Raw genomic sequence first — 24,282 nt, 5'->3', positions numbered from 1 at the left:
GATGGACACTTAGGCTCTTTCCATGTTTTAGCTATTGTGGAGAGTGCTGCTATGAACATTGGGGTACATGTGCTCCTATGCCTCAGCATTTCTGTATCCCTTGGGTAAATTCCTAGCAGTGCTATTGCTGGGTCATAAGGGAGTTCTATTGTTAGTTTCCTGAGGAACCTCCACACTGTTTTCCAGAGGGGCTGTACCAGTTTACATTCCCACCAACAGTGGAGGAGGGTGCCCGTTTCTCCACATCCTCGCCAGCATCTAGAGTTCTCTGATTTGCTCATTTTAGCCAAGAGTAGTGATTTATATGAGCAATCATTTATTACCACTTTGGGTGGAGTGGCCTGGAAGAGATCTGAGAGGAGTATCAAAATCAGAAAAATGTGATTCGATTGTTTTATTAGCCATTGATTTCATCTTATTATTTTATAATTACAAACACCTCATTTAGAGTTCTTGACTTACTATAAAATGATGGTGGGTTTCATTACACATGGGTTTTATTCTCTCAATCCTAATTTCCCCATCCCAAAATGTTATAAAGAGGTAACATAACATTTTTCACTTTATACATCTGGTCTTTAGCCTCCGCCCAGCCTGCCACTGACTCCTATCTGAAACACTTCCAATGTGTGACAGCCAAGGCTAGTGGCTCTAACATTGACATTTCTGGTAATGTGTTTCCATCAAAGTCGCAGGATGGATAGTTATATCTAGACTTTGTGTATGGAGAAGGAGGGATTAAAGCCATAGCTTAGCAAACAGTGGCTACATATTTTTATAAGTCTGGTATAAAGGAACACTATTCTGGTAAGTCTGAATTTGTAACAAATGTAAAGAAAATTATGAAAATGTTCAAAACAGTCACTAAAGTTGAAGGATTTTACAGTGCATACCAGCATAGCCACCACTCAATCATTAACACTTTCCTTATGTTTTCTCTAGCACATAGTTATCCATCCGTCTATCCATCTGTTGCTATCTTACTTTTTTGCATTTCCAAGTAAATGACAGACATCACGAAGCTGTCCTCAAATACAGCATTCAGATCTTTAACTACAGTTCAATGTTCACTCAGTTTCTTTGCTATAAATTTTACATTCAATGAAGTGCACAGATTTTAAGTGTACTTTTACTGTTTAGCCAAATGCACACATTGGAGAAGCAAAAACTCCTATTACGTTAGAAAACATTTGCATCACCCCAGAACGTTCCCTCATGCTCCTCTTCCCTGAGGGCCCTCTCCATGGAGGCAAACAATGTTTTGATTTTTTTCGACCATGGATTAGTTTGGTCTGCTCTAGAACTTCGTATAAAAGGATTCATACAGTACAGATTTTATGTTAAAGGTTCTCCTACCTGGTAATGTTTTTAAGATTCAGGCATATGGTTTTGTCTGTTGATAGTGTGCTCTCTTTCACTGCAAAGGAACACTGCATTACGAGAATATACTAGAGCTTAATTATTCATAATCCTATTGATGGATGCCTGGCTGTTTCCAGTCTTTGGCTGCAATGACTAAAGCTGCTATGAACATTCTTATAGAAGTCTTTTTTGGCACATATGGTTTCATTTCATTTGGGTAAATACTTAGTGGCATTGATGGGTCACAGACTAGGTATATATTTAGTTTATAAGAAATTTTCATAACTCTTTTCAAAGTAGTTGCCGGATTTCCAACTCCCTCTTATGATGTAGGAGAATTCCAGCTGCTTCACATCACCGGCAATATTTGGCATTGCCAGTCTTCCTAATTTTAGCTATTCTGGTGGCAGGGCAGCAGTATTTGGTTTTAAAAAAATATATCTTTTAAAACATAACTGAGGGGCGCCTGGGTGGCTTAGTCGGTTAAGCGTCCGACTTTCGCTTAGGTCATGATCTCGCGGTTCGTGGGTTCGGGCCCCGCGTCAGGCTCTGTGCTGACTGCCAGCTCAGAGCCTGGAGCCTGTTTCAGTCTGTGACTCCCTCTCTCTCTGACCCTCCCCTGCTCACACTGTCTCTCTCTCTCTCTCTCCTAGAAATAAATAAAACATTAAAAAATTGTTTAAAAAAAAAAAAACATAACTGATACATAATAAACTGCACATATTTGAGGGATAGAATTTGTTAAATGCTGATATACGTATAGACCCGTAAAACCATCATCATAATCAAGAAAAAGAACACAGCCATCAATTCCAGAGGTTCTCAGGGTCCTTTGTCATTCTCCCCCCCAGCTCTCCTCCCCCTCCTCCCTGTCCGCAGGTAATCACTGCTCTCCCTTCCATAATTACACATTCATTTGCATGCCCTAGAATTTTATATGAGCAAAATCATACAGCGTGTATACTGTCTGGCTTCTTTTACTCGGCATAATTATTTTGAGATTCATTCGTGTTGTGGTGTGTATCGATAGTTCATCCTTTTCATTACTGAGTAGTATTCTAGTGTATAGCAGTTTGGTTATCAGTTCTCCCAGTGATGGGCATAGAGAGTCGTTTGTGTACAAGTCTTTGTTTAGAGTATTTTCATCTGTCTCAGGTAAATACTAGGAGTAGAACGGCCAGATCACATGGTTGGTGTACGCTTAACTCTTTAAATAAACTGCCAGATTGCGTTCCAAAGCTTCTGTAACATTTTATATCAGATTTTTATATTTTATATCAGATCAGCACTGCATCAGAATACTAGTTCTTCCACATTCTCACCAACATTTGCTGTGGTCAGTCTTTAAAGTTTTAGCTATTCTAACAGGAGTGCAATGATACCTCATTTAATGTGCACCTTCTTAATAACCAATTATATGAAACAACTTTTTTGTGTGCTCATCTGCCACCTATATATTTTCTTTGGGGAAAGGTTTGCAAAAATCTCTTGCCCATTTCTAAATTGAGCTTTTCCTTATTAGTGATTTCTGAGGTTTCTTTATTCTGAAGAGAAATCTTTTATCAGATAAATGCTTTATTTGCAAAGATTTTCTCTCAGGCTGCAGCTTGTCTTTTCACTCTCTTAACCATCTTTAAGAAGGCAGAAGTTTTTTAAATTTGATGAAGTCCAATTTCTTTTATGGATTGTGTTTTGGTGTTGTATCTAAGAAATTTTTGCTTTACTCAAGGTCACAAAGCTTTTCTCTTTTCTTTTTAGAAGTTTAATATTTTTACATTTTACAGTTTAGGTCTTTGGCCCATTTCCAGCTAACATTTGTATGTGATGCAAGACGTAGATCAAAGTTATGATTTTTTTTGTTTGTTTTTTGTTTGCATATGGATTGTTGTTCCAGTACCATTTGTTGAAGAGAACTCTTTTTCGACTGATCTGACTATACACTTTTCTCAAAAACCAGTTAACTCCATACACATGAATCTATCTCAGGATTCCCTATTCTGCTCCACTGATCTCTATGTCTATCTTTATGCCTAATACCTCGCACTGTCTTCAGTACTGCAGTTTTATAATAAGCTTTAAAAGCAGGGAGTATTGGTCCTCCAATTTTGGTTTTCTTTTAAAATTATTTTGGCTCCATTAAAAAAAGGCGGGGGGAGGGGGTGGCACCTAGGTGACTCAGTCAGTTAAGCATCCGACTTTAGCTCAGGTCATGATCTCACAGTTTGTGGGTTTGAGCTCCATGTCGGGCTTTGGGTTGACAGCTTGGAGCCTGGAGCCTGTTTCTGATTCTGTGTCTTCCTCTCTCTCTCTGCCCCTCCACCACTCATGCTCTCGCTCTCTCTCTCTCTCTCAAAAATAAATAAACAGCAAAAAAGTAAAAAATAAAAAAACATTTTGGTTCTTTTAGGTTCTTTGCATTCTTGCCGGTCAATTTCTACAAAAAAACTTGCTGAACTTTTGACTCGTAATGAATCTGCACATTTAGCAAGCACTGAGAATTTAACAATATTGTCTTCTAGTCCCCAAATACAGCATGTCTTCCTTTATTTATGCCTCTCTCTCATGAATGTTTTGGAGTATACATAACTTGTACAGTGCATGAGTCTTTCACATCTTTTGCTGTATTTACCTGTATTAATTTACCAAATTAATATATCTGGATGCTAGTGTAAATAACAATACTTTTTAAATTTCAATTGGATTGTTTCTTGCTAATATACACAACTGTTTTTTGAACACTGATCTCAAACCCTGAAGCCTGGATTAAACTTCCTTATTAATTCTACTAGTTTTTCTGAGGGTCTGGCGGGGTCTTCTACGTAGATGCTCATGTCATCTGTGAGTAAAGATGGTATTATTTACTCCTCTCTGTATCTAGAGGCATTCTGTTTCTTGCCGTATGGCAGTGGTTAGAACCTCTGGTACAATACTGAATAGAAGTGGGGATGGCAGACATTCTTGCAAAGACCAAGCTGATCCTTCTGTCTCCATTATAGAAAAATGTCACTAGCCACTGGGTGGACAAAATATACATGGATGATGAGAGGTGGGGAAATAGTCCAGTGATATCTTTAAGTGTTACAGAAAGAAAAAACTTAGTCACCCACTAAGCCTAACAAAATAGCAGAAATGTTGATACAAGAGATGTTATCTGATAAGACCATGTAATCAGAACTTTACTGAACAAAGAAAGAGCAGGAAAACCCTTTCATTTAACTGAATGCTCCAACACTGTACTTCTCTTTTCTTTTTTTTAAAGCCTGGCCAAACAGCATTCTCATAAGCATTTAATTAGCACCTACTATGCTCTTCTAACACCGAGGAAACAAAAAGAAAACTTGCAATTTTTAAAAGGATTAAAGTATTTCAAGCACATTTTTAAATGTTTATTTTTTGAGAGACAGAGTGTGAGTGGGGGAGGCACAGAGAGCTGTCAGCACAGAGCCAGATGTGGGGCTCAAACTCAGGAACTGATCTGTGAGATCATGACTTGAGGTGAAGTCTGATGCTTAACCGACTAAGCCACCCAGGAGCCCCTTTCACGCAAATTTTAAGATGAGAAATTCAACAATTCTGTAAACAATGAGACATTGCACAGTGAAAAACATTGTCTCAATGAAGTCTTCACTCATCTCTTTTTACTATGAAGTATAATGAGGACTTTTCACTACATATCTTACTTGATTTCTCCCCAGCGCTTTAAAATAACGACAACTTCTACCGTCTTCGATGCTTTTCCTGTCCACTGGCTCCCACAACATTAGTCTATCCTGGCCCGCCTGAAGAGGTTTACATTACTTCTCCTTGGTCTCCTTCCTTGATCCCAGGGCTCTGACTTTAGTAGTCTTCTTTGTGATTTTATTCATTAACATATTTAAAGAACTAAAGCCCTATTTACTTGATGGAGACTCAAATTTATATCCTAGTCCATGACTGCCTTTATATGACAGCTGGAAGTCATGGAGGACAAGTCCTTTCTCTCATCCCTACTCTTTTAATAAGTAAAGGAAGTCATGGAGGACAAGTCCTTTCTCTCATTCCTACTCTTTTAATAAGTAAATAAATCCTGGGTTTTATGCTGAAATAAATCCTATTTTCTCCAAACCCCACTGATACAGTCAGATTTTCTTTTTCTTTTTCTTTTTTTTTTTTTTTTGGCTAGATGGGAGTTTGGCCACCTTTTGCAAAGAACTCCATAATAAATATTTTAGGCTTCCTATACGAACATTGTAAGAAAATATCGTTAGGAAGGCCTGAAGGACAGTGGTGTGCTATACTTGAGGCAGGCAATATGGAAGTGGTCCAGGAGGTAGTGGTGTCCTTTCAGATACAAGATGGTGGGGCGATGAACTAAAGTAGAGGTGGGAGGACTACCGGCACAGGCATGGATTTGGATGGTCGGGAGCACACAGAACTGATGTATCATGATGCGTTCCTGGCTCCCTGGCTTAGGCACCTGAAGGGCAGTGGTCCCACTGCCCTAGAACAGGAAATATGAATAGCGGTCTGGGAGTGAGCAGGGGAACACAGGAGTTATTCTGTGTTTAAAATGCTGAACTTCAGGGGCCTATAAGACATCTAAGTGAAGATATCTAAGCAACAGCTCAACATGCGTGTCTGAGCACAGGAATGATGACGAGGAGGAGGAGGAGGAGGTTAACATTTACCGAGTGTTTACTACAGGTCAGGTAAAATTTTAAATGTTTTGCATGTATTAACCCTTCCACTAACCCTACAAGGTGAGCACCATTATTATTTCCCCACTTTATACAAGATGAAATTAAAGCACAGAGGCTCCACTACTTGTCTGAGATGATGAACTGGTAGATGGGAGAGCTGGGATCAAAAGCTGAGTGTCGACTCATGCTCTACACAGTAGGCTCCCCTGCCTCCCAGGCATGTATTTAGGAACTGCACGTATACTCGAGGCTTTTGGCGAAGACACAGGAATGCAACAAGGTACAGAAGGGAAGAAAAGGCCAAGGGCCTGGGGACACTAACACTCCACGGATGAGCAGGAGCAGAGAGAGGGGGCAGCACGGGAGACGGAGGAGCAGCAGCTCGAAGTGCGAGAACACTAAGCAAGTTTCGAGAAGGCCAAGACCAAGCGTTTCCAGGAATTAGGGACCAGCTGTGACTAAGGCTGCAGGGACAACAGGTGGGATGAAGATGACCAGTGGTTCTGCTGTGAGTGGCTATCGCTGCCCGAGTGGAATCTGAACCAGAGACGGGAGGAATTTAAGGTGGATAAAAAAACGGAGACAGTGAGTGCAGAATGTAGGTCCCACTAGAAAATTCTAGTTGTGAAGGGGAAGAGATATAAGTGGAGGCGTTAGCATGTTTAAAAGTTGATGACTTAGATCCAGAAAAATGGGAGGAGAAAGACAAAAATTGCTGAAGAGAATTCCTGAGGAAACGGAAACGTGTTGTGCAGCTATGAGTGGAGGCTCCACAATTAAAATGTCTAGATTCAAATCCAGCCTCCATGACTTCGCTGCTTCCCTCAGAAAACTTATTTAACCTCTCAGCGCATCAATGTCCTTGCCTAGAAAATGGGCACAGCACTACCACCTACTTCACAGACACAAGGCTTAAACAAGAGAATGCGTGGGAAGAGCCGGCACGTGGGAAGTGCTCGGAAACATCCGCTCTTACTACTCCGGGAACCAGATCACAGGCAGCGGGGCTGCCCTTCCTGCCCTTCATGAAGAAGTAACGACATTTTTTTGCGACGGAAAAGGAGGCAATGATAGGAACAGATGTTGGGTAAGTCTGGGGTGGGAGGAAGAGGACGGGAAGCTTATTACTGATGTTTTCGATGTTCTTGGTCAAGACCAAGGCAAAGCCCACTGCTGGAATGAGGAGCTGCTTGAGGAGAGAGGAGAGCCTTGCCAGGACACTGTCCAGGGAAATACCAGGGCGTCTTAGCAGTGAAAGCTCCGTGTCTGCTTCGAAGCCCCAAATCACACGGCTCTAAGATTTCTCCGCTCGTGTCCGACAGCCCAGACACAGAGTGAAGGAAGCCAAGTGATGAAATGCCTCATGATAGGCTTGACCGAACGAGTGTGATGAATGACCCAGGAAGGCGGGGTACTGTGGGCATTAGCAGCGGCGACCGCAGTGGTAGAGCATGGGCTTCAGGCCAGATAGGGAAGAAAATAAAGGCCAAAAAAAAAAAAAAAAAAAAAAAGATATTTTTAGAAAAAATAAAAGAACCAAGGGAATACATGTATTGATGAAGTCAAGATTCAGGACTAGATATCAGGGATATTAGGGATCTAATTGTGAGCAAGATAGCTGCAATCTAGCTCTCACGAATCCTGCAGCCTAGCAGAAAGCAGAAAATTAGACAAGTAATTGCAATTAAAAACTAAAATCTTAACGGGGGGGGCGGGGAGTACAATGCAGGTATACCTACTAGTTGGCAGAATTGGTCAGGGAAGACTTTGTGTGGAAAGTAACGACTGAGCAGAGATCTGAAGGACAAACAGAAGTTAGCACAAGAACTGTATTCCATGTCAGGAGCAGGAGCAGGGTCCAAAAGAACACAGAGCACGAAGAGGCAAGACCTGAGAAGCTGAGAGCTCGTATGCATTGCCTACAAAGATACTAGAGTTAACACGGGACCACGGCATTAGGCTCACAACTAAAAATCACTTAAAAGTAACAGGAGACAAAGAAATTAACAGTCACAGTGGAGATAGTAAGAACTAAGATGGTGAAATGTATCTTAAACTACTGGCATGCAGTGCACTTAAATTCAAGATTTAGCTGATGAGAAACACACTGTACCTTTGAACGAAATGTCGGATGAACGAAATAAACAGCCTTCAAATTCCTCTTGTATCTAATACAAAATAAAAACAAGGGTCAGTATGCCGTGTTATGGACAATTAACTCTTTCCTGGAAAACAGAAATATATTCACAAAGGAAAAAAAAATTAAAAAGAGCTCTAGTATAAATATTGGATTTTTGGTGAAATGTCAAAAAATAATTCAGAGAACATTTCATTGTTTAAAGTATCTGTTTTGTAGAAGACAGGGTTTCCCTTGGCTGTGACAGAGCCATCTACAGGTAGAGGAAAGTAAAGTTGTACTTAACAAAAGTTATCGTGTGCCATTTTTTTATACTGTGCTAGAATTTCTGGGATCAGATTGAATTATAAAACTCACGGGTCACTGGGTCAAATGAAATAATATTTATAAATGTATTTTCAGAAGGGTCACATACCTTATTAATAAAGGTAGTATTTTGTTACTTTATATACAAAGACTGGTAATGACCCCAACCCTTTCGCAAGATATTTAAAAGCAGCAAAAAGTTTACATGTGAATTTACTTAAATGCAAAATACACTGGAGATAAGGATGGCCTCCTAATATTAAAATATCTGATCTATAGGTGATAAAAATTTTTGTTACGTGAAGTATCTTTTCACAGAATACACAGCAATGTTTACTAGTGATTAATATGAGGAAAGAAAGAAGCTATCTCCCCTCTTCAAAATTTGCAAAAATAACTAACTTGACATCAACAACATCGTAGAGTTTCTTCAGGAAGTCAGAGTCCAGGTGATTGTATTCGCTGGTCAGTGTGTGAAAATACACTAACACATATTCCTTCACAGCAATGTGATCCATTACATGGATGAAATATAAGAGAGCCTAGAAGAGAAAAAGAAGTAAAAGTAAGATCATCTTGCACAAGCAGTCATTTTCGCAGAAGCCAAGAGAGGCAAAGCCTAGAAGGCGAATCTAATTGATGCCCCAGGCTCTGTAGATGGACATCTCAGACTAAGGAGTATCAATTCTCTTTGAAAAGAAGCTTCAGGAAAGTGAACCATATCAGCGTTTGGTAGTTCTCAGAAATGCTACAGTAGGATCCCTTTCTGCTTTGTTCTACTTGCTGGAGGAGAACAATCAGTCTCTATCTGCTCAAATAACCCTTTACATACTCAAAAGAGTTCTTTGGTCAATTGCCAGGTTTTCCCTCTCTAGGATAATCAATGGTATCAGTATCATTAGAAGTACAATTTCTAGACTTCTGATCGTCCTTGAAGTTTCTGCTTGAAATGCAATGAAAATCCATGGAGTCTCTACTGGGATACAGACTTACAGCTCCCATGTAACCAAGAATTATGACAGAAGGACGTGATGAGTGATGATGCCTCCCTCCTGTGGCTCACTTGGATGACTGGCTTTCTTGGCATGTTTAATGTTGGAATGAATGAGAAAGAGAGACCAGGTTTAGCCAGTAGATGGCAATGGGCCGGGCAGCATTTTTAGAACTCTGAAAGATTCAAATTTAATGTGACCCAGGATCACATTAGAGAAATATTTCATTACAAGAAGGATAAAATTTAAGGGAAACATTAAACACAAAGCAGAGATCCAATATGGGCAGGGCCAGGGTGACCCAGTGGCGTAGCTATAAACAATGACATAGAGAAAGCTAAGAGTTAGCCACTGAGAGATTGCCATCAAACAGGTGACTCGATTCTCCTCAGGAGAGTCCTGGGCATGTCCATGAGTGGACGAAGACGGATGAGCACCCAACGGCCACCAGAGCAGATGGAGGAGGACACCAAAAACACATAGTATCCTGCCAGTCTTCAGGTTTGACCTCACAATGTGTCTTGTCATATTACACGAAATGATACATCATGGGTGCCCAGAACACCAAGCAAGTGCACACCAAGATCAAAGGCGGAGATTTATGTGTTTATTGGGATGGATCACGTTACTAATGATGAGAATGAAAGTTGTATCAGTTGTTGATGACATAAAACAAATGACTCCAACTAGAAACTCAGTAATGACATCACTTGCATCAATTGAGCTTTTCCTGTGCATTTGTGTGTATTTTTTAGTATTATTTCTGCTTTTACCAGACTGCTTTTGGCCCTCTTTCTATCCATTCTCCACCCCATGCAGGGCAATTAAAACACCCATTTTCAGCTTTAAATTCCCCAACTTAAATGTTTTTCATTATAAGGGAGAATAGCCACATGACAGAAAAATGCAGAAAACAAATTCTCTCCAAAACCATGACATCCATTTTGAAATATTTACATTTTGAGTTTTTACCTTTATGCTTAAAACAAAACAAGTTAAAGTCAGGGTACAGGCAATTAATTCATCACTCTTCTATTGCTATGATGTTATAAATATTTCTAACCATAACTTTCAAGGGTCACAAAATACTCCATCTGTGGACACACCATAATTAATTGTTAGGACTTTAAGTCACAGTTTTGTGTTACAAACCACCCGTGGGAACATGCCATGTCCAACCAATGCTTCTGTAATTTTTTTTTTTTTTTTACCTAAACACCAACGACCAGGAGCCCTAAGGGCTTAGCCAGAAAGCAATGATCTGCTTTTGTACAAATGTGTTTTATCTTAAATTTGTGTGCAATTTTTATATTTTCAGGTACATAATTTGTTACTATGGTTAAGAATGATTTATTAGTTAAAGTGATTTTCCTTTTTTGCAGTCACTTTCTAATGCACTGATGTCCTCAGAAGACCTACATATTTATCCTGTGGATTCAATGGTCTCCTGCCCAAGTATTCCAATTTGGGCAGCTTCAGGCTCCTTCCATACTCAGATTATTTCCTTGGTACAAATTCTCAGGAACAGAATCCCTGGGTCAATGGATGTGACCACCTTTATCATTTTAATTCATCTTTGATGACAATGATTATTATTTAAAACTTCAGGATAGTTTTAAAGGTGGAAAAAAAATCTCATTCTGATTCACTTTTCTTTGGGGGGGATTACTAATCATTTTTATTTTTTATTTTTATTTTTTTAAGTTCATTTATTTTTGAGAGAGAGGGGGAACAGAGGCTCTGAAGCGGGCTCCACAGTAATAGCACAGAGCCTGGCACGGGGCTCAAACTCACTAACCATGAGATTGTGACCTGAGTCAAAGTTGTAAGCGTAACTGACTGAGCCGCCCAGGCGCCCTGGATTACTGATTATTTTTAAAAGCATAACCATTTTCTTATTTTTATTTGCCAGTAATACCATTTTTCCTCTTATGAATCTGTCCTTTGCCTCCAAATGAAGGGGGTATGGAATTACGCCATCTTGGTATAACTACATCTCTGACTTCTCTTCAGGTGGATACTCAAGAGTTAATTTTTCTTTACTCAAGAAAAGCAGTATCTGATTGTTAGGACAATTATAACCTAGAGTGATTCCAACCCAGAACTCGCCAGCTACGCCATCTCTGAACGGAGCAGCTCCGTTTTTGGAGCTCACGTTACCGCATTCTCGTATTTTCGTTTCCCCTACAGAGCACACCAAACCCCTAACGTACTGAAGTGGTGCACATGCCAGCTTGCAGGCCCAGGGCTGCTCCGCTTCCCAGGCACACACACTTCTGCCTCCTCTCATATTCTAAGTCCTCATTCCAAATTCACATCCTACTAACCGTAATAATCAACATTAAGTGTAAAACAGAGCCTTTCCACGGCTTACCTTGTCCATATCTATTAATGTGACAGGAATGTTTCTTCCAACTACCACCATCACTGTGCGCCCACAGTTATCAACACCTGCGAACGGGAAATGTGATCAGCACCTGGAGACTTTATTCCAAGACTGGGCTCCAACATTAGAAAAACATTCAACACAAATATAAAAGACTGAAAATCAATAACTTAACGTTTTTCAGATTTCATCTTCAGATTTCTTTCACTTTGTGGAAAACAATATATATGTATGTATTGTGTGTATATATATGTATATATAAGCCTTAAGATAAAGGCTTCTTGCTGGTTTTAAATCAGGGATACCAAAGGTAACGCTGCAGGGCCAAGGCCTTTTTAAAGATAAGTTTTAATAACATTAGTGATCCAGGAAAAACTAATTGGAACGTGACTCTGAAAATTAACAATTACTGTCTGAAAATGGAATGTAACGGAGAGAGTGGAAATCTGAGAAGTTTCACCATCTCCATCATATATTTAGACAAGGTGTGAATTTTGTATAGCAAGTGAATGGTATTTTTAAGAGCAGAAAAAAATGTTAAAAGGTAAAGAAAAGGACATTAAGAAGAAATAAAGTTGGCCAATGTAGAACTGCAAGATGAAAATTTTATAGGCAGAGATGTTATTTTTAAGATCTTGCTGAGCAAAAACTATCCCCATTAGTATAAAAACATTTTTTTTTCATAGGTAAAATGGAGAAAATCAGAGAAAAATGAAATGTCTAGTACCATGCTAGGCGGAGTCCTTAAATAGGAAAAGGAAAGCTACTTACGCTCACCTGTTTGGTATAAGGCTTTTAGAGAAGCAATATCTGATAGATCCTCAGATCTTGCTTGACATAACCAGCGATTATAACTAGAGAAATAAAGGATATAATTATTATAATAACCCCTTGTAAATTAAATTTACAAATGGAATCTGTTTCTTTCCCTAAATAATGAGGTTTTATTATAATGTGCAAGGAGTTAAGGAGGTCATTATATTACGCAGAATCTCAACCAATGTGTTACTGATAAACAAGTATGAGTCACGGAGAAAAGGAAGGTGTTCATACTATATGATTTAAAAAAATCCTTTATGATCAGGATTATTCATATAAATGACAAAGACAGCAGGTATTCAAATGAACACTGTTTTCAAATATTATTTTCCCCTACTAAACAACATGTAGGGAAGGCCTAAAGCAGTTTTCCAAACAGATGTTCACTCATCAAACATGACTTACCGAGTGCTTATGAAATGATAGGTATTGAAATACTACCATGAATAGACCCTGTCAGTGCCCTCAAGTTTATTTTTCAGAAGAAAAACAGTCAAGTATTTTACATGTTACAGGGACCACAAAGGAACTAGGTAATTTCACGTGGGAAGTCCCGGCTTATTTAATGATTGGTTAATCAAACCAGTTACACTGAGAACACAGAGCAGATCCCAGGGACCTTGGCTCAGCTTGGCTTTAGCTAAAAGGACACAGAGGCTGGAAGAGATGTTAAAGATCTCAAAGCGGGGAAACGACTTGCAAGGCTGAACTAGACTTAGTTATCAGCCAATTATTGCTAGAGGTGAATTTGAAGTTTACTCAGATTTCCAGATTTCCGGAAAGGTCAGTACTTTTTCTACTATTTCATACTGCTATTATTAAAATTCAAAGTGCTGCTTATTTGCACAAAAAAAAAAAAAGTTTTCACAACACTGAAATCATGAAAAGTAACTTTGAAGCATCTAGATCACACAGGGCAACATCCCACAACATGAGGAAAACTAAAGTAGGAGAGGGAGACTTGGGTTCTAATCCTATCACTTCTGTGGAACCTTAGTAAATAAAGCTGTTTCACCTCTATGGACCTGTTTCCTCATCCATGAAGTGGTGCTCATATAGGACACCTTTCAGCCATAACATACACTCACACAACTAAGGGTATTTAATAGGAAACCTATTACATACGGATTGTAATCAACAAGTGGTATGCCTGCTAGTATCACAGAAATTGAACTGCCTGTGAAAAATACCCTTGCTATCACATGGTTCTATAGTTTAAATCTGGAAACTTACCTACCTATGCAAATTGAAAGGTGAAAGACAAAATAGCTTTCAACTCTGGCTTAAGACACAATTTGCAACTCAAGAAAAGACCTATGTTTATGGTCGTTCTCCTTTATCCCTCTGTGCTGTTCCATATTTTTACGCAGTCATTTCCTTGGTTATTCACACTAAATCCCCAAATGGTACTGTTTTCTGTCTTATGATTAAGTCATCTCACAGCAAGACTGAACAGAATAGATCTGAAGTGTCTAAGAGTACCACAGGTCCTACCTAGCCTAAAACATCTAACAGGAATTCAGTAAACGTCTGTTAATTTCTATACTCTATTCATGTATTCCTTAGCTCATTCTTCAAAGATGCACTGTATGTATGCAAATGTCTGCATCATAGTAGGGACTCAAAGCTTTGCTGAATGAAATAATAAACAAGGATTATTCAACATATTTTGGGAGGCTTGGAGAACGATAACAAAAGGCACTGGCTTCAAAGATTTTAAAGCTGAATATATGAGACAGACACATTTTACAAATAACAAGCTTTGCAATACGATGGAATGAAAAAAAGCAGTCCAACAGACGTCTAGAATTCTATCAGTCAAGTGTGCTCAGAGGAAGGCTGGCGGGGGTGCGGATGGGGGGAATGGAGTGGAGGCAAGATCCGGACACGCAGAATTAACTGCTCTTCTTTGAAGTCACAAACACTAGCAACAAAGCTTCATCCACTTACTGCCAGTGCTTGCATCTACTCTTTTAGACCGTGCGACAGAGAATGTGTCTTATTTGTCTGTATTCCTAGCCACTCTCCAGGGGAGGTCCTGACACTGAGTAATGATGTGTTCAATGGGATTCAGGTGCACAAAACATCTTTAAACACTCTTTAAAAAACTGCTTATCTGATTACTTACACTGAATGAAGTAATAAGTACTTTGAAACCTCCTGACCAAAACAAAAGCGGGCACTCTCACAGTAACCTACGTCTAATCACTTCGTCACTCCCCTCCAATTCTAGCCCCTGCCCCACCCCCCCAACCAGTGTCTGGGATCGCAGGTTCATCATTTTCTTGCTTCCTTTTTTGTATCCTTTTTATTCATTTGTATGTATTCCTAAGGAGCTTTTTGGAAAAAGTTTACCATGCTGTACGCAATCTTCTGGGTCTTACCTGTTTGACTTACTGGGCTGCTAAGATTTATTGTATCATGCGGGGGCAGTGTTGCTCATTCACTCTGCATACTATGTATGATGCAGTTGTACTACATGGAAAACTGTGGTTTTTTTTCATCCACTCTCCTACTGGTGGGCACCTGGACTGTTCCCAGGTTTTTGCTCCTGTGAACATGTTATGATCAACTTACTTTACACGTGTCCTGGTCTATGTGTGCAGGACTTCTCTTGGGTGGCTACCTAAGGGTTGAAGTGCTAGGTTACGGGTATATTCGGTTTGGGGAGATAAGGCCAGCGCTCTTTTCCCAAGTGTTGTACCTACTTATACTTCTACTAGCAATGGATACAAGTTCCTGTGAATCCATGTCCTCGTCAGCACTTGGTACTGACAGAGGCTTTAACTTTTGCCAGTCTGGTTTGAAATGGTTACCTCATTTCTCTGGTCATTAATGATGCTGAGGTCCTGGTCATATTTATTGGACATTTCTTCTGTGAGCTGCCTGTTCATATTGTTTTTCTAGAGGGCTATTTGTTCTTTTCTCACATACATGTAGGAATTTCTTGCATGCTCTTGATCCCAATCATTTGCCAATTATGTTTTCCGTGAATACTCACATCCCATAATTTGCTTTTCACTTTAAGATTCACTGCTCCGTATGCCAAAGTTCTTAATTTTAATAGAATCAAACCTATTTTTTCTTTTACAGTCAATGCCTTTTAAGAAACCTGTCCTTTCTCCAAGGTATAAAAGACACTAACCTACAACTTCTTCCATAAGTTTTAATTTAAAAAAAAAAATTAAGTCCTCAATCCATCTAAAATTGACTTTAGTCCATGGCATGAATCCTGAAACGGTACAAACTCTAAAATGTTTTGAACCTGGATCTGTGATTAACAACTTGAGATCCTAGAATAGATTTTAGCTGGCAGAATCCATACAAGCATATTCGTGGGGGAGAAGCTTCATAGCTTACATGTGATTCTTTGAAAGGTTTTATGATTCAGAAAAGGCTTAGTTTCTAAGGACGGAGATGAAATCCAATGCAACAACTCAGGACTGCAACCTTCATCTGGCTTCTTCTTTATTCTAATTAAGTCTCTTCCATTCCCACTACAGATCGTGGAAGTTTAATTTGATTACCTAGTCAACTCTCTTTTCCTTTAAATAAGTATTTAGGAGAAGGGAATAAAAGCAAAAGATGTTAGCTTTATCTCCTCAGCCAATAGAGAAACAATGCTTGTTTCCCTCATCTATTCAAAAAATATTTCAAAATTCCCATTACACTTCTTATAAACAACACCTCATTTTTTGCTATGGTTTCTGCACTTTTTTGCATAAAGACATACAATCTTTTACCCCAATCCAACAATCAAAACAAAATCTAACAAGGGAAACACCAACTCAAAATAGTTTGTTTTCTTAGAGTTTAGTCCAAGTAAGTTGATTTCTATTACCTGCTGGGTAAACTGCAATAATCATAGGTCAAATGTCACACAAAATATGGAACATGGCAGTGAAGGGGGCCACTAGAGTCCCCTGAAGGCAGAAATACTGAGTGGACAGCTTCTCAACTAAGGTTGGATGCTGTCCCCACAAAGCTAACAAAAGGCAATTTCTTCCAGTTAATCAATCACCATCCATGTGTATAACCACAAGTTGAATGATGAAGAAAATTTCCGCTAAATTACTCTTGAAAGACTAATGACTAACATATTTGTGTACAACCAGTAGCCCAGGGACAATTTTGGCTTTGGAATCAACATCAGCTTTCCTGACCTGATGCAACTGCCCATGCTGGACCTAGGGAGGACCCTTGTCACAGGCTCACTGCACCCTGTAGTTTAAATAAGTTATTTGTACAATACTTAGTTTAACACCTCTCTCCTCTGCAAGACCCTAAGCTCCATGAAGCTGACACTGTGTCTGTCTTGCATGTCACTTCATTATGTTCTCAGCATGACACTTGGCACATTAGTATGGGCTCGGAAGATACTTAATAATAAGGGAGATAAACTTTTTACTCTGGGAAATGACTTAAGAGTTGAAGGAAATTGGATCTTAAGCTGACGGAAGAACACTAATGAGAAAATTACTGTAAAATAATTAAAGCTGTTATTTCTGAAAAAGATGCTTCCTAATTTTTGCAAGTAAGCCAACTTCTATCTTATGATGTACCCAAATCACTGTCACAACTGGACAGAACACCTAGAAATATTAGCAAGGTTTTAGACAACATGTCTGATTTTTTCAGATGTTAAGAAGAATTACCGTGCAGATGCAATGATGCAGTGAGGCAATGCTAGGCAAGCAATGAACTGACTCTATAATCCATGGGACCTGAGTTTTGTTGCTGATGGAAGAATTGAAATCTTTCAAAAAGATACTGCTAACTAAAGACCTCAGAGATCCTCAGAGATCAAAAAAAAGAAAAAAGATCATTTGATCAACCTGATCAACTAACATAATTAACAGAAACCAGATTCATTATGTGTAAATAAAGCCTCAGACAAAACAAGAGAAATAAACTGAAAAAACGACAGCCTGCAATCTCAAACGCTCAACACATGGCAGAGTACAGAAGACCCATAGCACGATTATAAATTCTTAGACAAGGAGTCATCAAATCTCAAACTTTCGGTCTCAGACGCTTCGATGTTTATGTCAGTTATATCTACCAGCATTTACCACGTTAGGAATAAAAACAGACATGTTAAAAGTAATTATTTGTAAATCCAAAAACAACAAAAACCTTTACGTGAATGGAAGTGACTAAATTACAAAAGCCGTTTGGGGAGAAGAGTTAATACTCCTCATTGTGGCAAATCTCTCTAGATTCTGCCAGATTCTCACACCCGCTTCTACATCTAATCTACTGCAATGCCACACGGTAAGTAGCCTCTGGAAAATGCCACTGAACGGTGGGGGGTGGAGGGGGACAAGGGCAAATAGTCCGAGTGGCATTATAAAGCTGGTTTTGGTCTCTTAGGCTCCCTGAAAGAGTCTCTGGTTCCTTGCCCACCCTTCTGAGCCGCTGTTACTCCTCCGAGGTACCCTGCAGCACTGCCATGAGACACCACCTCATCGGTAACCATCACAGACACTGGGCTGTGAAATCTGGAAACGTTTTGATTCAGACATAGCTTATCACTCAAGGGCACGGTGCCACAGAGGCACCTGGCCTGCTTTTCGGCACAGGCTTTGGGAGCGACAGGCTGTTCACTTCTATAGGCTGGCAACTGTGTTGACTACATAGTCATAGCCCAACCGCTGTTCAGAACATATCCCCAACATCTGAAGGCCCTGTGGCTCACTCATGAATTTTAAAACAGAGGGACTACCTTTGTTATCTCTGTATACTTCAATATCTAGAATACTATCTTGTACAGAGTAAATATCTAATGTTTTTTGAACTGGAAATGTTTTCTGAACTATGTAACAAATGTGAATCCCAAGGGTAGATCAAGGCCCTCTACCAATAAGGACAATGCTTTCCATCCTGTATTCATACTCCTTTTTAGAAGCTACCCCTTTACTGAGGACTCCAGAGTGAAGAGATTTTAACACTGGCTTGAACTAGTCACTGAACTAGTCATTAAGTGAAACAAATTGCATTAAAGAGAGAAAGAGACACATGAAGACAAGTATCCAGTCCAAACACAAACTTCAAAATTTCCAGATTATCTATACCACTCATGGAGAAATGAAAAAGGTATGAGGTGTGTGTGTCTGTGTGTAAAAGTGAGAGAGAGAGAGAGAGAGAGAGAACAGGTTGACTGATTTGAGAAAAGTGGTAACAATGCAGTTCTTTGTATATGAATACAAAAAATCTCAAGTCCTTTGCAGACTTGTGTGAAGTCGGTTTGTGTAAGTGGGCTCAAGAAGGTGGTGGAGAAGCGAGATGTGCCGTTCTCACCACTCAAAAGGCTCTTTCTCAGTGAGCTGTGACTCTGGGCAAGGCAGTCTTGGGGATGATTTACCCTCTATAAATAGGGGTTAGGCTACATCAGTGATTTAGGGCACACAAGAATCACTTAAGAAACTGGGACGCCTGGGTGGCTAAGTTGGCTGGGCATCTGACTCTGGCTCAGGTCATGATCTCACAGTTCGTGGGTTTGAGCCCCGCACAGGGCTCTGTGCTGACAGCTCAGAGCCTGGAGCCTGCTTCAGATTCTGTGTCTCCCTCTCTCTCCGATCCTCCTCTGCTCACACTGTCTCTCTCTGTCAGAAATAAATAAAACACTAAAAAAAAAAAAGAAACTTTAGAAACTTTCCACAGAAGTTCTGATTTAGGGGGTTTGGTGTGGGGCGGACACAATTTTTGCAAGCAGCCCTGGTGATTCCAATGCTTCCATACTGTGTGCTCCGCTTTGGAAAACCGTATTGGACAATTACCAACCAACATTCCTTTCGACTACGGGTATTCATGAGAAACAACACATCAGTGGATCTTGAAGTGTGGCCCACAGTCTTGACACTTCTTCAGGGGGTTTCCAAAGTCAAAACTGTCTTCACAATCATACTGAAACATCATCTGCCTCTTTCACTGTGTTACATTTGCACTCATGGTGGAAAAACCACGGTTAAGTAAAACTGCTGGTGTCTTATGATGAACCACGGCGAGGCCCCGGCTGCACTAGCAGTCACCATGCTCATCATCGCCAAAATTCTCAGAGAACAACAACAACAATGCTAGTTTTATCTAAACAGGTCTTTGATGAGAAATTAAAATTATTTTTGTTAAATCAACCCTTGGGAAGACATCTTTTGGATATTAATGTATCACAAAACAGGGCGAGAAGAACACCTGTACCTACCGAAGTAGGAGACTGTCTTGCAGAAGAGCACGTGTGACTCGTAAGCTGAACTAGTTGCTTTTTTTCACGGAACACTGTTTTTCTTCAAATACTGCCTGGCAGACAAACTGCGGTTATTCAACATGAGTCTCTGGCAGATGTTTTCTCAAAAATGAATAAAGTGACCCTGTCATTTCCAGAAAAACAACCAACGGTATTTCTTGCCAATGATAAAACTTAAAATTTAAAATATACATATAATTTTGGAAAATTTGTATCTATCACTGGAAGCTTGGAGCTCCTGTACTTACAGACTTTTCTGATGAGGTCAGTGCAATATTAGCATAATTTTTTCATATCGTGTGTTGAAATCTGTCAATATTCAGAAGATCTGAATAATTCAGTGAATCGATGTTTTCCAACAGAGAATACATCACGTTATACATTCATGCTGTAAACTCCTATTATAAAATCCACTCAAGGAGCAGGACCCAACATTTCGATATATCAGAATATAAAAATACATGGATATGCTTTGAGATTCCGTATCACCACTAAACTGTAATAAACTGCCATTTAGCGAATTATGTTGTAATATCAGAAAATATCATAAATTATTTGCAAAGACTATTAACATACTCCTCTCCCTCCCAATTATGTATCTGAGTGGAACTGGACTGTCTTCATACACTTCCCCCAAAACAACTTATTGCAACAGTCTGAATGCTGATATGAGAATCCAGCTGTCTTCTATTAAGCCAAACATTAAAACATTTGCAAAAATGTAAAAACAGTGCCATTTCTTCTATTTTTGTAATAGTTATTTTTCATAAAAACACGATGGGTTATTTTTAAATAAATCAGTAATTTCTCATATGATAAATATCAGTAGGTACAAACCATGTAAACAAAAGCTCTCTGAGGTCCTCCATAATTTTTGAGTGCAAAGGGGACCTGAGACAGTTTAAGAACCACTGCCTTCAACCAAAAAAAGATACCCAGATCTGGTAGTGCATGAATCACAATGTGAAAAAGTTCAAAATATATACAGATGCTGAAGTCCCCGTCATGTGAGGGAGAACCCTATCACCGTATTTAAAGAAAACATGTGCCAGAGGATTCTTAAACACACACCCAATTTAGAAATCACTGAACTGATCATTTGATCGCCACTGCTTTTGGAAAAGCTGTTCGCTGGTGCCCCCTAGTGGCAAATTTGCTTTTGATTCTAAAAATTAAATCCGAATAAAATGAAGACCAGAAATTCACCAGACGCAAAATTCTAATCGGACTCGAGGTCGTCTAGCCCACTCCCACTTTACAGACAGAGACTGACAACACCACACATCACTGCAATCTACCACGATAGATGCTATGCTGTGCTTTGGTTAAGTGCAGAGAATGAAAAAGCATACAGGAGGAGGCCCTATTCCAGACTTCTCTTCCACCAACTCTGGCTTATCTCCAGGGAGATAAATTTCCAGAGGCAACCACTTTTAAGATGAAACCTGAAGAATGGGCAGGAATTGAAGGATGAGAGTATTTTGGTCAAAAGGGATGGCAGGTATCAAAGGTAGAAGGTAAAGCAGACCACGATTTGCTCAGTATATAGAGAACAACAGTGATCAATTTTAAGGGCTTACTAAGTACCAAGTGCTCACACAATCCTATGAAATATTAACCTCTCAACCAACCCTGTAAGGTCATGCTGATATGAACTATTTATTATTTATCATTTTTCTTTCAAGTTTCTGAAAAGCAGCTGGCTTTCCCAAGATTGTTAATCCTTGAAAAGCTTACCCAGAAGCACATATGCTGCTTTTCTTTATGCTTGAAAAAGGACTTATTCAGAATTGCTTTAAGAAAACACCTGAAGGAAATAGAGTATCTTTTAAGGTCCTTACAATAAGTCAGGGAGAAATAAAGTGTTTTTAGATGTAACAAAACTCTAGATTATGCTCTAATTATAAATATAATAAAGTTAATTAAAAGCTTTGTAACTCTGCCTTTCCCTTCCCCTAGTTGCTGCTTTCAGAACTTCACCCAGAGGCACAAGTATCGTAGAAAGAGTGGGGGATCTGAAATCTGATGTGCATCTGAACACTGGCTTCACTGCATTTCAACTGTGACCACTGATAAGTTAACTTTGAATTTCTGCACATACAAGATGGGGGCAATATCTTCCTCACTGGATGGTCATAAAAAATCAGTGAGAATTTGTCATATGTCTATCATTTAGCACATGTGAGGTCCTTTCTTACTCCTCAAGCCCTCCCATGTCCATCAGTCCCAAGGGGTCTGCCTTACTTCCGCTGGTGCTGCTTCTGCAGGGCTGCCTCTGATAACTGGCCCTGAAGGATCAGTCTTCTCTGCTTATCAATGTCTCCTTCCATGCGAGCAAAAGCATGAGAGCCGATGAAAGAGAGGTCGACTCCCAAGCCTTCGGCCTCCTCCTCGTGGCTGTCTGTAACAGAAATACCATCAATACAGAGTGGAGGAAACACCAGACAGTAAATGCTACAGACCATGAATGCAACAAGAGGGACGATTGCGAGATCATCAAAACATGGGGGTTAACGGTATTTTTTTTTTTTTTTTTTTTGAGAATCAAACTGAAATCAGATTTAGGTGTTTAATGAACAGAAATAATGCAAGAAGCCCCTGTCCCCGTGTGACAGAAGTTTTAGGAACACGTGAAATCAAATCAAGGTGGCCTGGGTGTCACTTCAGGAAGGAAAGAGTAGAACGTAATGATAAGCACAAAGAGAAGTAATTATACAGCATGCAGGTTTAAAGATGGACTGTTGCACCGCATCTAACAAGAGGGAAAAAAAAAGAACAATTGCTTGGGGTCATGTATCCAGAACTGCTTAAGGGAGGGAGCACACAGTTAGCTGGCAGAGAAACTGGTGTTCTTTTGTCCGATAAGGCCCAATGACATATGGCCGGAGCAGGACTGCAGGATCCACATTCAGCAGGATATGTTTGCATTCTAATTAGGCATCCTGGTTTTCTCCCCTGGTCACGCCTATGTAATCATTCCAACCCATGCGAATTCCAGTTTTCACTACAAATTAATAAATTAACCTTCCAATTTATCCACATGATCATTCTGTTTGGCTAGAAGTCAGTACTTAGGGAAGGGACCATGTACCTCTTAGTGTGTTCCTCACTGCCTTCCTAGATTTGTTTTTAAAAAAAAAAAAGTCTTCAAAAAAGGAAAAAAATGCCTTGGACCATGAGGAGCTTCCCAAGGTGATGCCACTTGAAGCCCGCCACGTAGGCCACCTCGACGGGACCTCTTCACATTTACTTCACTGCTCCTCAAATTGTGACGGGTCAATAGCTGAGAAGAGTGTGCTTTTATGCACAAATAGCCACGAAAGAATCAAGGAAGCGAATTTTACAGCTATTTTAACAGACTAAACACTCTAATTCAGACGATTTATGAACGCGAGGGCCAAGATCTGGGAGATAATGAAGCACTCTGCGAGTGGTGGACACAAGGAGCCCTTGGCCTGGCGAGTGGCCTACTTTGCTGCCCAGCATTATGACCTCAAGTCGGGCTTGCTCTTCATTACTCCTTGTCATACAAAACGTATTTACGCATTTAGGAAAAACTAGATTCTACAGCGGTGGTCCTAATCATGAGGAATTCCAAATAACTCTGGGCAAATCCTAAGGTACACAAGGGGCCCTCCAGCAGAGCTTGGTTCAGACATTTCCTGAGAGTACACCCACCACGTGCAAGTCCCTGCACTGGAGTCAAGGCTGTGTACTGGTGATAAAAAGATGAACAGCCTTCTACAGATTTTATCCTGATGCTCATTTAGAAGTGTTCACGGCAGGAATCCCACAGTAACTGCCAGGCTGCTGAATTTTCAGATTAAGTTCTAGCCCAGAAGCATGTAAGGCACGCCTCCAGAGGGAGCTACGGCCTTAACCATGCACCCATGCGGATCAACGTAAGTAGTCAGTAGTCACACCGCACCGCACATATTCAGAAGGGCTCTCACCCTCCCAGGCTCTGCCATGGCTTAATCTACATGACTATATAACTTAAAGAAACAAAAAGAACTGCAATGGCAATCTTGTTTTAATATTTAACATTAGGTCTGGATTTTAGAGGACATATTGTTGAAACTGTTGAAAATTTCAGATGATTATGTACTTCAAGAAGGTGAAAGTGTTATATCCAACTCCAGGTCTCTACTGTCTAACAGACTTGGCTGTGTGTGTGTGTGTGTGTGTGTGTGTGTGTGTGTGTATATTTTAAGTTAAAGAGTAAATTTCGGGGCGCTTGGGTGGCTCAGTCGGTTAAGCACCTGACTTGGTTTGGGCTCTGGTCATAGTGTGTGTGTGTGTGTGTGTATTTTAAGTTAAAGAGTAAATTTTGGGGCGCTTGGGTGGCTCAGTCGGTT

General features: G+C 39.9%; 1 protein-coding gene across 6 annotated transcripts in view; it reads right to left on the bottom strand.

Moving 5' to 3' along the window:
• GDAP2 (ganglioside induced differentiation associated protein 2) overlaps positions 1 to 24,282 on the bottom strand; it is a 64,404-nt gene that overhangs the window by 13,140 nt on the left and 26,982 nt on the right. For 5 of the 6 annotated variants that reach the window (XM_039242747.1, XM_039242748.1, XM_039242749.1 and 2 more), the window contains exons 8-12: positions 22,169 to 22,325; positions 12,640 to 12,716; positions 11,851 to 11,927; positions 8,887 to 9,026; positions 8,155 to 8,209 (exon numbers count right to left, since the gene is read on the bottom strand). In XM_039242747.1, the coding sequence (XP_039098678.1) occupies positions 8,155 to 8,209; positions 8,887 to 9,026; positions 11,851 to 11,927; positions 12,640 to 12,716; positions 22,169 to 22,325 (506 nt within the window). The remainder of the gene's footprint in view (positions 1 to 8,154; positions 8,210 to 8,886; positions 9,027 to 11,850; positions 11,928 to 12,639; positions 12,717 to 22,168; positions 22,326 to 24,282) is intronic. The other variant, XM_039242753.1, reaches the window with a different exon arrangement.

Source organism: Hyaena hyaena, unplaced genomic scaffold (assembly GCF_003009895.1).
Source record: "Hyaena hyaena isolate Hyena2069 unplaced genomic scaffold, ASM300989v1 scaffold_217, whole genome shotgun sequence".
NCBI lineage: Eukaryota > Metazoa > Chordata > Mammalia > Carnivora > Hyaenidae > Hyaena > Hyaena hyaena.
The sequence above is the reverse complement of the archived record's forward strand: the minus strand, read 5'-3'. Positions and strand labels throughout refer to the sequence as shown.